At 42.8% G+C, this 15,824-nt stretch overlaps 1 protein-coding gene across 8 annotated transcripts in view; it reads right to left on the reverse strand.

Annotated features, from left to right (window-relative positions):
* Window positions 1–15,824, reverse strand: part of DST (dystonin) — a 465,365-nt gene that overhangs the window by 387,416 nt on the left and 62,125 nt on the right. For 4 of the 8 annotated variants that reach the window (XM_032778396.2, XM_075063729.1, XM_032778395.2 and 1 more), the window contains exon 4: window positions 15,333–15,540. In XM_032778396.2, coding sequence (XP_032634287.1) covers window positions 15,333–15,540 — 208 coding nt within the window. Of the gene's footprint in view, window positions 1–12,831; window positions 13,166–15,332; window positions 15,541–15,824 lie in introns of those variants that run through there. The other 4 variants (XM_032778397.2, XM_075063728.1, XM_075063727.1 and 1 more) reach the window with 2 other exon arrangements.

Here is a 15,824-nt window from a genome sequence, read left to right on the forward strand (position 1 = left end):
ACAGTGTATTTACTAGTAATTACTACTAATCATCTGGTATGTGAGGAGTGACTGATGACAATGAGCAAAATAACACCACCACCTTTCTCTTACTGCAATTGTGGGTGGCAATTTTGCAACAGAAAAGCTCCAAAAACAGACTCCAACAAGAAACTGGTGACCTGGAATTGATATGCAAACTAGATACAATCAACTTAGGCTTCAACAGGGATTGGGAATGGCTGAGCCATTACAAACATTGAATCTATCTCCTCTTGTAAGTATTCTCACACTTCTTATCAAACTGTCTGTACTGGGCTATCTTGATTATCACTTCAAAAGTTTTTTTCTCTTACTTAATTGGCCTCTCAGGGTATGGCTACATTAGACATTTCAAAGCGCTGCCCCAGCAGCGCTGCAGGAGCGCTGCCGCGGCAGCGCTTTGAAGTGCGAGTGTAGTCAGAGCCGCAGCGCTGGGAGAGCTCTCTCCCAGCGCTGCTTGTAAACCACATCCCTTATGGGTGTAGCGTGCAGCGCTGGGAGCCGCGTTCCCAGCGCTGCCGCCCTGATTACACTGACACTTTACAGCGCTGCATCTTGCAGCGCTATGGGGGGTGTTTTTTCACACCTCTGAGCGCGAAAGTTGCAGCGCTGTAAAGTGCCAGTGTAGCCAAGCCCTCAGAGTTGGTAAGACCTTTTCATGCTCTCTGTATGTGTATATACGTATCTCAATGTATGTTCCATTCTATGCATCTGAAGAAGTGGGGTGTAGCCCACGAAAGCTTATGCGCATATAAATTTGTTAGTCTCTAAGGTGCCACAAGTACTCCTGTTCTTTTTGCGGATACAGACTAACAAGGCTGATACTCTGAAACCTTTCTCTTACTGCAATCTCCTACCTCATTAATCAGGGTTAAGGCACTTGAGTGCCATACTGGAGAACTGAATTCTATCTCTGCTTCTGTGTGATGCCTGGCAACTCACTGAAAGTGTTCAGTTAATCACTAGTTGTGAATTCCTCATTTTCTGGGTGCCCACTGGGGCCAGGAGACAGTTTCACAGAAGTGTTGAGCATTCACAACAATAACTGAAGACATCTGGAGCTGTGATTTGAACATATTCTGAAAAATCAGGCCCTAACTGTCTCAAGTTGGGGACCCAAAATTAGTGGATGCTTTCTGGCCTTAATTTCTCCATGCCTCTATTCCCATATACTATGTTGAAAACCACCACGATACCCCAGGAGGTTAATAATTTGTATTCGGTGCACAGTTTGAATGGTGTGCAGTAAATAAAGCATGTGGCCACACACTGAATGAGGATAAAAAGTAATATTTAATAATTACTCATTCACTGAGAGAGGCAGGGGCTCTGTAGAACAAAACAGTATGTGTTCAAGGATTGAAATTTGTATCATAATCCAAACTCACAAGGGGTCCAAATTAAAACTGCACAGGCATCCTTAAATCTGGTATTTTCTAGCTTTTAAGTACTTGACTTTACAACCTTAACATTCTTCTAACATAGTTTTTTTGTTTGTGTTTAATATAATTCTTTATATAGTTCCAGAAATTTTTACTTAATAGACAAACCAGATTTTTATACAAGTAGATAAGAGTAGAGGTGGCACAATTTCACTTAAGTCTGTAGAGCTACTCCAGCTTTACACCCAGATATCTGAGATCAGAATTTGATCTAAGGAACTTGAACTACTAAATTTACTGGATTGTGGCTGGCCCTTCTGTGGAGGCACAAGGGACAGGGAAGACGTTAAATGCTTCTCCTGCTGCTTGATTCACTGTCCGGAATTCCAAAAGATCTGTGGTTTCTGCTCCCCCTTCCACCCCACTCTTGTGTGTTCTATGAGGGGCAGGAAAACGCAGGGTGAGGATAGGAATGTGGGTCTTCCCCTTTCCCTACCAACCACCAGTGCAGAGGGAGAATATGTTACTCCATCTCCAACAGATGGGAAGTTGGTTCCTTATTCCCAGATCCTTACTCGTGATACCAGTTCCCAAGAGTGGCTCAGTGAGTGTGCCAATGTACACTAACTGAAAGCTCCCAAGAGGAATCCTGGCTGAGTTTGCCCCTTCTGATGCACCTGAGGAAGCCAGTGCAAAATCTACCCCAAATATAACTTGAAAGTAATGATGTCAAACCTGCATGGAAGGGGGAGTGAAGGACAAGAGTAACAGTAATAAGCTGTCACGCTGTATCTTAAATACACATTATCAAGGTTCAGAGTCTTGCTTTTCAGGGTTCTTTGTGTTTTTTATTATATTATTGTTGTTATTCTCCCACATTTTATTTATATGATTTCTAAGAAGAGAAGACTAGAATTTGCAGGACTCATGAATAAGTTTTGAGGAGGAAAGTGAAGGATGGAGGCATGGCAGAGGAGGCAGCCTGGGAGAAGCATGCATTGGTGGAGATAAGCAAAAACGTCACTGTCCTTAAAATATGCGAAGATCCATTGACATTGTAAAGTTAGATGCCTAAATCTTCAAAAGGCTCTTTATAATATTGTACACTGAAGTTATTGCCTAAAGCCAGAGGAGCCTCAGCAGTACATTTCTAATACTCAATCCCCCAAATTCAGAAAGCTTTCATGGTAAATATAAGGAATCTCTCATTTTCTCATGCTATTTAATTTAATCCATACATTTGATATCAGATTCCAAGTCAATGTGGACATAAATTTACTCCTCACTAAAAATACTGCATTCCTTAAATTCCCTTGGGTATTACTTGGTTACCAAAGTCTAACAAATGTTTCAATTTGATACTCAATGTCAGGACATATAAACAATGCATTGTTTTAGGCACACTAATGTAATCCTTACAACTTAAAAGAACTCATGCTATGTACAGCAAGAATCAATCATTCAGCACATGATTGCAAACCCACTCTGAATCAAAACGTCATACCTCTGGCTTGCTTTACAGCTACAACAGTTTATATCTTTCAATTTAATATAAGCCTTGAAGCACAGAAATGCATATTACTATAGAAGTAAAAATTACAAAACAATATAAATATATAAGGATTACATGAAGAAACCTGATATGCAGTAAAAGTGAACTCTTTTTCAGTAGTGGAATTCTTAACAAAAAACAGTATTGAAAATGCTTATGGGTTGAGATCTTCAAAGATGGCTAGGCAATTTGGCCACGGGTTGAAATTAATTACAGTTGTATAGCTAGTCTGATTTGAAAATCTCAAACATGGATTTTTGTATATTAAAGGTTAACTATTAAAAAAATGGAACTAAAGAACACTGTGCCAAAACGTTATTATGATGAGAACAATTATTATTTTATCAGATAATTTTATCAAGGAACCTAATTTATTTTGACCATCTTCCAATAAAATTAGTTTTCCCCATTCCTCCCTCCCTTCTACACACAGCCAAATACTACCCTCTCCCTAGCATAAATATGTCAGTGAAACTACATCTAAACAAAAATGTTTCTCCACAGTTAATTATTTTGCTGAAAATTGCAGCAAGCGGGTAGAATTCATAAATCCATGTAATGAGAAAAGTGTTTGCTCCAAAATACCAAATAGAACTCTGATGCCCTTTTTCCTTACGAAACCCACCATCCTTCTGGAGATGCTCTTCAATGTTCCTCCAAAGGAAATTTAAGATTAAACTCTCCAATAAACTTAGCCTTAAATGCAGAATTAATCAGCAAAGCAGAACATAATATGTCTTCAGGAATCAAGTTCTAATCCGAACTATGTATAGTCTCTGGAGATTTTTCAAGGCACAAATGGTAGTTAAGAGCCTGACTCCTGCTGAAAGTAAATGAAAGACAGACCCCCAACTGCTATTTGTGCATTTGAAAATATCCACCTCCGTTACTAGAGTTATCTTGATAAAAACACTCTACCCCTGTAAGTAATGGGTGACTCTACTGCAGAGGCTTCTAAAATGAATGCTTTAGGCACACATCATTTTCAGTATATATGTGAATTGCCAATCTCTAGGTTAAAAAATGTCAGGGCCCCAGTCCTGCAATCCTTACTCCCACTGAAATCAATGGGAGTTTTGACTGACTACAGACTGCAGGATCAAGACTGTCATTTGCTTCACTAAAGTTGTTGTAGTAGCACTTTGTGGGTTGTATTATTATTTCAAAATGTCTGTCCAAAATATCACAGACACTTGTCAATGTTTAGCTGCTTCTACTCTGCTGAAGAGATCTGATCACATGAGGAACATTTAGACTGTAACCAGATCAGCCAGAGCAAAAGATCACAAATGGGATGAAAGAATACCCATTTCACTTCCACAGCTTTTATGCCTTTTTCTATCCTACTAAATGTTCAAATGGCATTTGTTTGCAGAGACGGTTCAAACACATGTACAAAGGAGTCTGGCTTTTACCCATTTTGTGAACCATAACATACACACTTCTGCTAATCCTAATACAGAGGACATCTACTAATTTTAGACCCAAGTGGTATAAAGTGTCAGCTGGCAGATAACTGGCTACCTGAATCTGAGTTTAGAGCAATGAAGTTTTCTGCATATGGTATTTTGCACTCATGTAATATAGTTACTTCTGCATATAAATTCTGAAATGACACTTACAATATACTGACATTTCAAGTTCAACAAGGTTTTGAAATGCCGTATTTTTTATATATATGTGACCCATCAGAAGCCAACACCTGCTCATCTTATTCCCACAGTTTCATTTATATCGATGGAACTACTTGTGTGACTGCAGTGAGCAGAATATAACCCTTAACATATTTTTCTTTAAATAACTTATTTCTAATTATTATCAGTAAAACTGTATTTGTACTTAACATGCACAGGATTTTAAAAATTGCTACATTACTTAACAGATAAAATGACTTGTGCACAAATGCTATTATTGTTAAATAATATTATGAGAAATGTATAGTTATTAATATACTTTCAGTTCAGTTACAGTCATATTCCAATGTCCTAAGGACAAGTAATTTCAAAGAGAGCTTTCATGAATAAGGACTTGAGTAATAACTTGGACCCCAATCCTACAAACTGATCTGCATGGGTGGATTTCTGAAGTCCCTGGGTCATTACAGATACAATAGTCTGCCTACACCAGGGGTAGGCAACCTATGGCACGGGTGCCGAAGGCGGCATGCAGCTGATTTTCAGTGGCACTCACACTGCCTGGGTCCTGGCCACCAGTCTGGGGAACTCTGCATTTTAATTTAATTTTAAATGAAGCTTCTTAAACATTTTGAAACCTTATTTACTTTACATATAACAATTGTTTAGTTATATATTATTGACTTATAGAAAGAGACTTTCTAAAAAGGTTAAAATGTATTACTAGCATGCGAAACCATAAATTAGAGTGAATAAATGAAGACTCAGCACACCACTTCTGAAAGGCTGCCGATCCCTAGCCTACACACATCCACTTGCAGGATCTGGCTCTTCATATGGACTTCAAGATTTTACCTGAGAACTGTAATGTCTTTGTAAGCATTATTTCACCTGTCTGAAAGCTTGGTTGACTACAAGCATTCAGTAGATGAATATTTTCACCCACTACAGAAAAATCAAAGCTTTGTTAAATTACAAGCCTCTATTGATTCTTTTCAAGAAACATTTCAGGCATGCAGTAATAAGGCTGCATTCATATCTGACATTTACAAAAAGATTATTCTTTATGGCCTCAATTCAACAGAGTAGTTAAACTTAATTTTAAACATTCTTATTCACCAAAGTACTTAAGCATGGGCATAACTTTAAGCACAATGAGAATCAATGAGACTTAAGCTCATACTTAAATTTAAGCATATGTTTTAACCAATGTAAATGGAAAGAAAATAATCCTAATCAACGTCTGTATGAAAAGGAAATAAATGTTATCATTAAGGATCTGTGAATGTTATATAGGTACCAGCCAAAATTGTCACCCAGAATGTGCACTGAGCCCAAACCACGCCTTTTAAGAGAAATTATTAAAATTTTTCATATGCTGTTCCATCTCCTCTTTTTGGCCATAAGTACATGACAGGCTGAAATATTTTTAGTATTTTTGACCCAGTTGGAATTGGGAATTACCAGAAAACCCATGAGAGACTTTTATTAGTTCTCCAAATAAAGGGCCAAACTCTGATTACTTTTCTCTTACATATAGACCCACAGAAGTATTGGCGCCTTCTGGCATAGTTGACGTATGAGAGTTAGTTTGTTTCAGCACATCTTCTTGTACAAACATAAACCAATGAGGGATCCGCAGATGCATCTCGCATATCAGGCAGACGTGGCCACATGTTTGTGCCATAGTCTGCTTTCTTTGCTCACGTTTCTCTCTGGCTTTTTCTGTTCTGTTTTAACCACAGAACAACAGGTCTGCGGCCACCTTGACCTGTCAGCAGCAGCAGCTTCCCATGTGCTTGGGCTGATGTGGACAGCTTTTAGGTGAGCTTTGAGAGTGTCCTTGTATCATTTTCATTGGCCTTCCACCATATGTGCTTCCATTTTCAACGGGGAAGTTGCGTATCATCTATCCATACAAGGTGACCAGACCAATGAAATTGAGCCTGTATCATTATGCATTTAACACTAGTCATGCAGTACTGGTCCAGGACTCCAGTGTTTGGCTTCCTATCCAACCACTTGATGTTACAGATGAGACACAGACAATGGACGTGAAAATCTTCTACTTGCTTCAAGTGCCGTTTTTACAGACGTAGAGAAGAGTCCTTAACAGGACTGCATGGTAGGCATTAATCTTAGTGTGAAGTTGAATGCCTCTCAAACTCTACAGGTGGTGACAAAATTGACTACAGGCAGAACTAGCTTTAGAAATGCACTGAGTGATTTCAGCATCGATCATGCCATTATTGAAGTGCTGTCAAGATAGCAAAATTTTTCTGTCACATTCAGCAATGTGTCATCAATTGCAATTTGGGGGGCAGAATACATTTTTCCTGGAGCCAGCCACTAAAATACTTCAGTTTTCTTGAGGTTGATAAAATCCGAATCACTTTGCTGATCTAGAAAAGCAGCTGATTAAATGCTAGATGTCTTTGACGGTGTAGGATGGTCTACTAAACTCTGCCATCCCCTCCTCCTCCATGAGCCCCCCTTCTCTAAACAGAGGCTGCAGTTTAAAATGGGAATAATTCATTTGCTCCACAGCCATTCATAAGGGCTTTAAAGGAAGCAGTAATCAAATGCTGAAGGCATTGAGAACTTATTTACATGACACCACCCCCACCCTTCAAATTCCAGACCAAGAGCAACAGGACTATTTTTCTATGGGTGGCCTTCTCAAGCTGAATTTTCTGTAACATAGAGCAGCTTCCTTTCCAGTCAAGATCCATAGCATTCTGAAGTCTGCATGGCCCAGGAAGCTGTGTACATTTATTTAAATAACAGATATCTTTATAAGACTGTTCCTTTATAATTATGATGTATTTATAAATGTTTAACTCTAAGAATTTTCTTTTATTTTCAGAACAGACACACACATTAGCTGTTAGATGACACAACCTCAACAGTGATATGAGGGAGGAAACTTTTCTACATAGTTGTAAAAACTAAACTAAATTCATATTTATGAAACTATTATTTATAACAGGGGTTGGCAACTTATGGCAAGCTGATTTTGAGTGGCACGCTGCTGCCTGCCGCAGTCCCAGCCCCCAACCCCACTCAGCCCCCCCACCCACCGCTCTCCTCTGCAGGGGCAGGATGCAGAAGTTTGGTCCTGTGGCAGCCAAGCTTCCCCTCTCCCCTGCTTCTTCCCCCAGCATGTTGCTTTCCTGCCCCTCCTCCTCACCTTCCCTGCACTGATCAGCTGATGGCCCTTGCGAGGGAGAGGGGGAAGAGTGGCAGCGTGCTCGCTGCTCTGTAGAAGAGGCAGAGAAGAGGTAGAGACAGGGCCTTGGGGAAGGGGGTGGAACAGGGCATATCCCTTCCAGCCCCCTGCCATGAGCCGCTCAGGGCAGGGGGCTGGGAGCACCCCCACGAGCTGAGCACCCCAGCCCTCTGCCCTGATCCCTGAACCCCCCCCGCACACACCCAGCCTTCTGCCCTGAACCTCCCCCCACACACACACCCAGCCCTCTGCCCTGAACACTTCGTCCCCAGGTCTGGGGTCCCGGCTGCCAGCCCCTTGCCAGCTGGCATCTCAGCCGCAGGCCCCGCTCAGCCTGCTGCCAGCCCGGGTGAACAGAACCCCAGGCTGGCAGCGAGCTCAGCAGGCTGGCAGTGCAAAATTAGCATTTTAATTTAATTTTAAATGAAGCTTCTTAAACATTTTGAAAACCTTGTTTAGTTTACATACAACAATAGTTTAGTTATATAATATAGATTTATAGAGAGAAACCTAAAAACGTTAAAATGTATTACTGGCACGCAAAACCTTAAATTAGAGTGAATAAATGAAGACTTGGCACACCACTTCTGAAAGGCTGCCGACCCCTGATTTATAATTAACATACAGGGAAAGAGAGGGAGCAGAAAAGATAATCAAATATAAGGGATTACAAATGTAGGGCCTGATTCCCTGTTGCATTACTACAATTTTACGCCAAAGTAACTCTTATCAAAAGTTATGCATTTAAAGACATAGACCCATTTTAAATGACTTTTGTTAGATGAAACCAGGGCTTTGGAGCAGAGCCTAGAGCTGGAGTGCGGAGAAGCTCCAGAGCAGTGGAGCTGCAGATTTTTGCCTGGAGCTGGAGCAGAGCCGGAGCACTGCTCCAAAGCCCTGGATGGAACAATCTATCCCAGTAATTCACAGTGATAGTGTCCGGTAAATTAAAATTATATATATAGGATGTATAGATTAGAGGTTCTCAAACTGTGGTCCGCGGACCACCAGTGGTCTGTGAGCTCCATTCAGGTGGTCCATGGACAGTTCCCTCTAAGGTGCACACCTGGGCAGCCGCACACGAGAGAATGAAGGGCCACCCACCTAATTTGTGGAGCCGCACAGGCGTAGCTCCATGAATTAGGTGCCTGGACCCTGGAGAAGATGCATATATAAGGTGAGGTGGTGGCCTTGGTGGGGGTGTGAGGGAACAGGGGGTAGGTGGGAGGGGGAAGTGGGATGACAAGAGGGGGTGGGAGGAATTTGGGACGTGCCGGGCTGCAGCGGCCAGAGAAAGGTGACTTTCCTCAGCTCCAGGGCTGCGGCTGCCGGGGAGAGATGGCCCTTCTTCCCAGCCTCAGCTCTGTGGCTGCTGTGGCAGGAGAGATACCCCTCTGCCCAACCCCCAGTTTGGGGGCTGCCACGGCACGGAGAGAGGGCACATTCATTGCATTAGAAAGGTAAGACTACTGATATTAAAATATGGTTGTGTGCTTTATATTTGTAGAACAAAAAAACATTATTAAGAGTTTTTTTAATATAGCGCTTTTAGCCAAAGCACTTTACTGTAGTTAGCTAACGGTACAAACAATATTTGGACAGATCATTAAGTGGTCCGCCGAGATCCTCAGCAATTTTCAAGAGGTCCACGAAAAAAATTTGAGAACCATTGGTATAGATTAATATGATTCGCATTAAAAACAAAATGATAGTGGAAAAACAGGTTAATCACCACCATTGCAAATTTTAACTATATATGGTTAGGACTGATGTACTTGATGGTTAATTTGATTAGTCTTTGTTTTCAGACACGTTGATAAAATAATTTAAAGGGTAAAAACACACCACTTCGGCAACTTCTCTGCACCCGCTAAAGTCAGTGCTCGATAGCAGGACAAAGCTCATAGCTATTAGTAATTATGCTAATCGGTACATATCTGTATCATTCTGCATCTTCCATGTTAAATCACAAACAAGACAAATATGCTGTATGTTTCCATATGAAATGTACTTGATATTTTATATCCACCATGACAACAAAGGCATTGCCTTTGACCATTTCTAGAGGAACTACTAACAAAGAAGCAATTTTTCCCATGAATAAGTGGCTTTATTCAATATGATTTCTATATCAGCTGAGGTAATGTGATTTTTTTTTCCTCATCAGAAGGCTTTAGAAATTCTGCTGTGAGTCAGCTTTATAAGGATCAAGGGGGAAAAAAGGATGGTCAGAGACAACTGACTGCTCAGAGACTGAACTGACCAAGAATCAGAACACAACACTCTTTTTTCCCATAGCAAACAGCTCTTCTGTGCTACCTCGGATTTAGTGAACAGTTGCCCAATTATTTACTGTTGCAACTAAAGACATGGTCAACAACAGCATTTGCAAAACACACAAGATATCTTGGTTTCAATTGTTAAAGCAATTAAGTTCTTATTTATGTAAGGTCTTCCAGAACTGTGGTCTAGCCTGGCTACATAAAAAGGTGAAGATCAAATCTTCACAGTTACACTTTAACCAGACTTATTTTTCAATTCCTCTTTTTTCTAAATCAAATAGCCAGAATTTCTTAATGATACGGCATCAGATGATTCCATGCCTTTCAAGACAGGCAATGAATTTTCTACAGCTGACTCTGCTAGTTACAGTATTCAACAGCTGGGGCACAGATAATTTGGCACCCTGATAATGTCCCAAATGAACACAAGCATATTTTCTAAGCAAGAAAAAATGTTTGAATTAAAGTAAGTGATTAAGACTCTTCACCTTGAAAAAGCAAAAACGAAAGTTATTACGTTATTTGATTTTTTTTTTAAATCAACAAATGCACTTTCTTTCAAAGTTTTGTGAAATGGCACTCCCTGTTTAAAGCATATATTGCAGCAATTCTTTTCTGATTAGATCAGCTCCCATAGCAAGTCATCAGGATAACAATCACTGTAGTGAAGTCATACTACTGGGACTCTAATGGAAAATCACAACCGGCATGAAAACAGGTTGGAAAATAATGTATTTTCCAGTTTTTCAATGCTTCATCATTAAAACAAGCTAAAATATTTACCTTTTTTCCCAGTGATTGAATGTAACAAGCTGCCAAGTACAGTATATTGATGAGCTATGTACACCACCAAAAAATGAAAGCAAAAGAAACTGGATGCTTACTGAAACATTTTAAGGAGTCTGCCATATTTTAAAATACAATATGAATGTGACCAATCCTCCTCCCCACAGATAAGGTAACAAACTTCAACAATTATAGAATATACTAAAAAAATAAATATGTTAAGTAGCCACAGGAGTCTACTGTATCAGCATCCACTAGTCCTACCACAGATAAAGACCCAACCTTGTAGCTCTTACTCAGCCAAAACTCCCACTGAAATCAGGGGACTTAGGTCGGTAGCATCAAACCCTAAAATAATATATCCATTATGAATTTTCCTGGGTATATCAAGTGACGATATAAACTAGACTGAAATCCATAGATCTGTTTCTGGGAACAAATTTGCATTTTTTTTTTTAATTTAAATCTATTCAGGTAAATTTTAAATCACAGCAGCAAAAAATATACACACTTTAGGTTTTTCAACAGTTTTGATCAGATAAACTGAATACAACCTGCTTGCTTTAAAAATCAATATTTGGAAAAGATTAGTCAGAAATGTGTATAAATCACTTTTGATGATGAAAAATAGAGTGGACCAACCATTTCCTTTTTTATAGGCTCTAATAAACACAGTAATTATTTCTCCTTTAAAATGTTCTAATGAATTTTATTACAGAAATAGTGCACATGCTCCCTAGATACATTGACACAAAGGAGCCATTTGTCAATAGTGCTAATAATACATGATCTACAAGTGAAACAGGTATAAAGTACACTCAGAGCTGATAAATCTCATTTTAAGATAATGGCAAAATTAAAAACAAAAATGAAATTAACAATGAGGATGGAATAAAATTAACTCAGACATCTTCAAATAAAACTGATTTCACTATGCCATTCCCATTAAAGTCAGTGGGAATTCAGTAGCTAAAACCCTTACCCAACAATGAATTTCCAAAAAGTTGTATCTTGAAATAAAAAAATCAAGACTTTCTGATATAAAACTGAAACCACCTAGCTCATCTTGGACAGAGGTATTGCAAAAGGATTCCAAACAGCAAATACCAAATATGCTGCAAAGTGCACACTGGGGCTATTTTCAGAATGAAGATTCAGTCTGTTTAATTCCCTATCTTGTTAATTAAGATCAGATCTTAAACACTACTTTGACCTAGTTTTTAAAGTTTAATATTAGCAATGCAGTGAAATATAATATAATGAATTATGTGTCCTATGTACCTCTTCCATACCATCCAGGATAAGAAAATAATACAATTAACATTTCTAACAGAATAAAATAAATTGTATATATCTTATGTACATTAGAAAGGACTTTCTTCCTGTACTAAATGAAAAAGCTTCATAATGTTGCACAAAGCATTTGTTCTTACATAACTGTAGAAAAGAACAACATACATTAGAGCTTTAAGCACAAAAGGATCTTTCAAAAAAATGGTGTGGTGTGTTTTATTGCTTAAAGTAGTCTTTGCAATAAAGATAACACATATTTCACTGGATTTATTCGGACCATACAATACAGTTTTATTTACTAGTTCTCATCCCAGACAAGTAGAGTCTTAGAATAATCCCATTGAAATGTCAGTGGTGTCCTCACACCCAGCAAGAAAAGAACAGTGTCACTTAAGCGCTTTAGTGAAATAAATCAACAGACTGCTCCATAAGAAATGACCCTCTCCAGGAGGCAACGGATCTTGTCTGAGGACGTTTCAGAACCTTCCACTTCAAACTCTTGTTGGTAGCCGACTGGAATAGCAGATATCCAGAGAATCTGATTCTGACCCTTGTTTACGTGCAACCACCAGCGCTATTTAAAGTAAGCCCTACACTATTAGCATGTACCTGGTAAACCCATGCCCCATGCTGCAGAGCTAACCTACTGTACCTTTGTATCTCTCCAGGACATCTTCGTAAGCCTGTAGGTACTCTTGTTCTTCGGCATAGTGGTAAGCACCAGGGGAAAGATAACCAGCCATGGCTGGAGGGTAACACTGACCAGTTCACTCCAAGGCAGCAGACAGCACGAAGCCTTGGGAACTGCAAAGAAAGGCTAGAGGGAGGGAGGAAGAGTGCTATGCAGGCTGGCCAAGGAAACGCCCATGCCCCCCTCCCAAGCAGTATGTGAGCAAGTGTGTGGCTCCAATAGCAAGGACTTCCTCTCGGATTTCATTAGCAGCAAATCTCTGAGCTCGGCTAACGGCCTGAGAGCAGGAAGGCAGCCAGGGCAGCATGGGCGCCACAGCCCGGCCATGGAGGTCACCTCCGGCTCCTTCTTCATGGAGACATTTCTCCCTTCTTGACAGTTAAATCGCTCCTGGGTGATCACTTAGGGCCCGATGCTGCTGCAGGCCCCACTTGTGCAAGTGCACTGAGGGTTTTGCCTGAATAAATGCTGCAGCGGGAGCCCTTCCCTCCCCCGGCGCCTGGCTCTGGTTGTGTTGTTGTGTTTGGCTCGGCAGCCCTGGCCCGGCTTTTCTCTCCAGAGCTCGCTAGGCTGCTGCTAGGAACTCGCCAGCTGCCTGGGGTTCCTCCCCCTGCGCAGCCTTCTCTGGCCAGGACCTTCCCATTGTCTTGGTTTCTGCACAAACCCTCGGGAAGCCGCTCTCCCCCTCCGCCCCAGCCCAGCCAGCAAGCTGCCACCTCCCCCCGCACCTCCGCTCTGCCAGAGCCCCCCAGCGACGTGCCACTCTGGGGCCGAGGGACTGGTACCGCCCGCAACGCCTCCCCCGCCGCAGCGCCCGTGGGGGGGATCCACAGGCCGGGGCCGCCCGCGTTAGGGATGCTCTGTAGCAGCAGCTGCCATTTCCCCCATCCGCTCTCTTGCTACTACTGCCCGGGGCACGCCGGGCCTGCGGCGCCGGGCGCTCGCTACTCCCGCAGCAGGTGTCCCCGCCGCTCACATGCGCCGCCGTGTCAGTGAGCGCCAACTGCGCCTGCGCGGCCGCCCGGCCCCTCTCCACCCCCTCGCGCTTCTCACTCCCCATGCCCCGGATCCTCGCGCCTGTCCGCCCCGACCTGGTCCTTCTGCCCTGCCCCGGGCTCCCTAACCCCCTACGTGCACGCGGCTTTCCCGGGTCCTAGTGAGCGCAAGACCCGGGCTCCAGGCCGCCCCGCTCCCCCCACAAGCCTCGAAGAAATGTACAGCCAGGCTGGGCAGCTGCGTGGTGCCGAAACCATCCCTGCCTCGCCAGCAACTCAGAGCCCTTAGTCCGGCCCTACCCCCTGGTTGCCCCCCTCCCCCAGGCCGATCGCAGACCCCTCGGTGCCCTGCCACCATGGCCTGAGGGGGGAGGCGGCAGCCGCCGTGCTGGGCGCAGTCGCTTGAATTTCCGAGCACTCCTATGAGATGCACGCGGATGTCTGTCTGTCTGCCCGATTCCCTGCTGCCACGCCCCTCACCCCGCTACCAGCAGCAGGGCCACCTCTCCGTCAAACACAGGGTCTGGAGAAACCCTGGCTGTGCATTGTGCCGGTACAAATTAAGACAGAACAGTTTTCACACTACACTGGCTAAGGGCAGCGAATACGCAGCGGGACGGGGAGGAAAGACCTCTGGCTGCTATACCAACTATCCCCACACAGGGTCCGAGCCACTGCATCCTCTCAGTCGCCCCATTAGGTGAAAACATCTTTGAAATAAACCCCGAAGAGGGAAGGGATGATACATACACACAAAACCAATCTCTGTGGGTAATACAGATGACCACTGCCTTTCCCCAGAATTAATTTACACGTGTTGTCAATTTTCAGCTGGGGAGAACAAGGCATCTGCCCCGTTTCAATGCCATTCGTTGCCAGCGTAAGTGACTATCCACATATCAGAACACACTAGTGCCTTTCCTACAATATCCAATCGAGGGGCTCCTAAGCGGCACGGCCCCCAATGTGCCTACATGGACAAAGAGCTGTTCTACACAGACACTGTTGCCACACACACCGCCTAAAAGAATATTCAGAGCCCAGCTGGATGATCCCAGCCTCTCCCTAAATTTAATGTGGCCTCTCTCCCATGAAGACACAAAAGACAATTAAGTGTGCCTGTGTGTACATCGACCAAGAGGCATACACAATGTGAAATCAGAGTTATTGCGAATGAGCTGCTCACTGCTAATGCGTTTTCACATGGAAGTTTAATGGGCGCACCTGCACGTTTCATCTTTTTTCCCCTTTCCCACAAGCATTACTTCACCCAACCGGAAAACATGGCCAAATAGCTTAGTCACCACTCCACGGACCTGCAGGATTTTTAAAGGCTATATTACAAAGCCAATGAACAAGCCTCCCCCCCAATACATCTTTGGCATGATCTATCTCATGCAAGCCCATGGTGTGGGCAAATGCGGGTTGGTGGGTCTCACTGTCTGGCTGCCTAGAGCCTGGTCTTACCGGCTATCCTAAGCACCGCTCTCTCGGCTGGGTCCAGTACGGAGCCGCCTTGAATTTTCCGCTTGGATCGCTCATGTTTCGGCAGGTTCCAGGGCAGTGTGTCCCCCGGTGCCGGAGACACGGAGCCAGATTTCTGGCTGAAATCATCTTCATCGGAGAAATCCGCAGAGGAAGACATGGAGCATCGGTAGGAGGCGTTTCCAGAGCTCTACAGGGAGATACACAGAGACTGCATGAATATACAATACATAGTGTGATCGCCACAGTCTGCCTAGACTGTTTTACAAACGCCCCACCGAGAAATAAAAACACTGAAAAAATAGATCGCTCACCATCGTTGTATATTTATATGGGTATGTACGTGTAACTCCACAGATGGTACCCCCCCCCCAAATATCCTGATTTAGTTTCGATGCATTTAGGAGGATTTATGCGGAAGAAGTGTGGCCTGCGGTCAGGCAACCAGCTCTCAAATGATCTCGGACTAGCCCA

This window comes from Chelonoidis abingdonii, chromosome 3 (genome assembly GCF_003597395.2).
Source record: "Chelonoidis abingdonii isolate Lonesome George chromosome 3, CheloAbing_2.0, whole genome shotgun sequence".
In the NCBI taxonomy this organism is placed as follows: domain Eukaryota; kingdom Metazoa; phylum Chordata; order Testudines; family Testudinidae; genus Chelonoidis; species Chelonoidis abingdonii.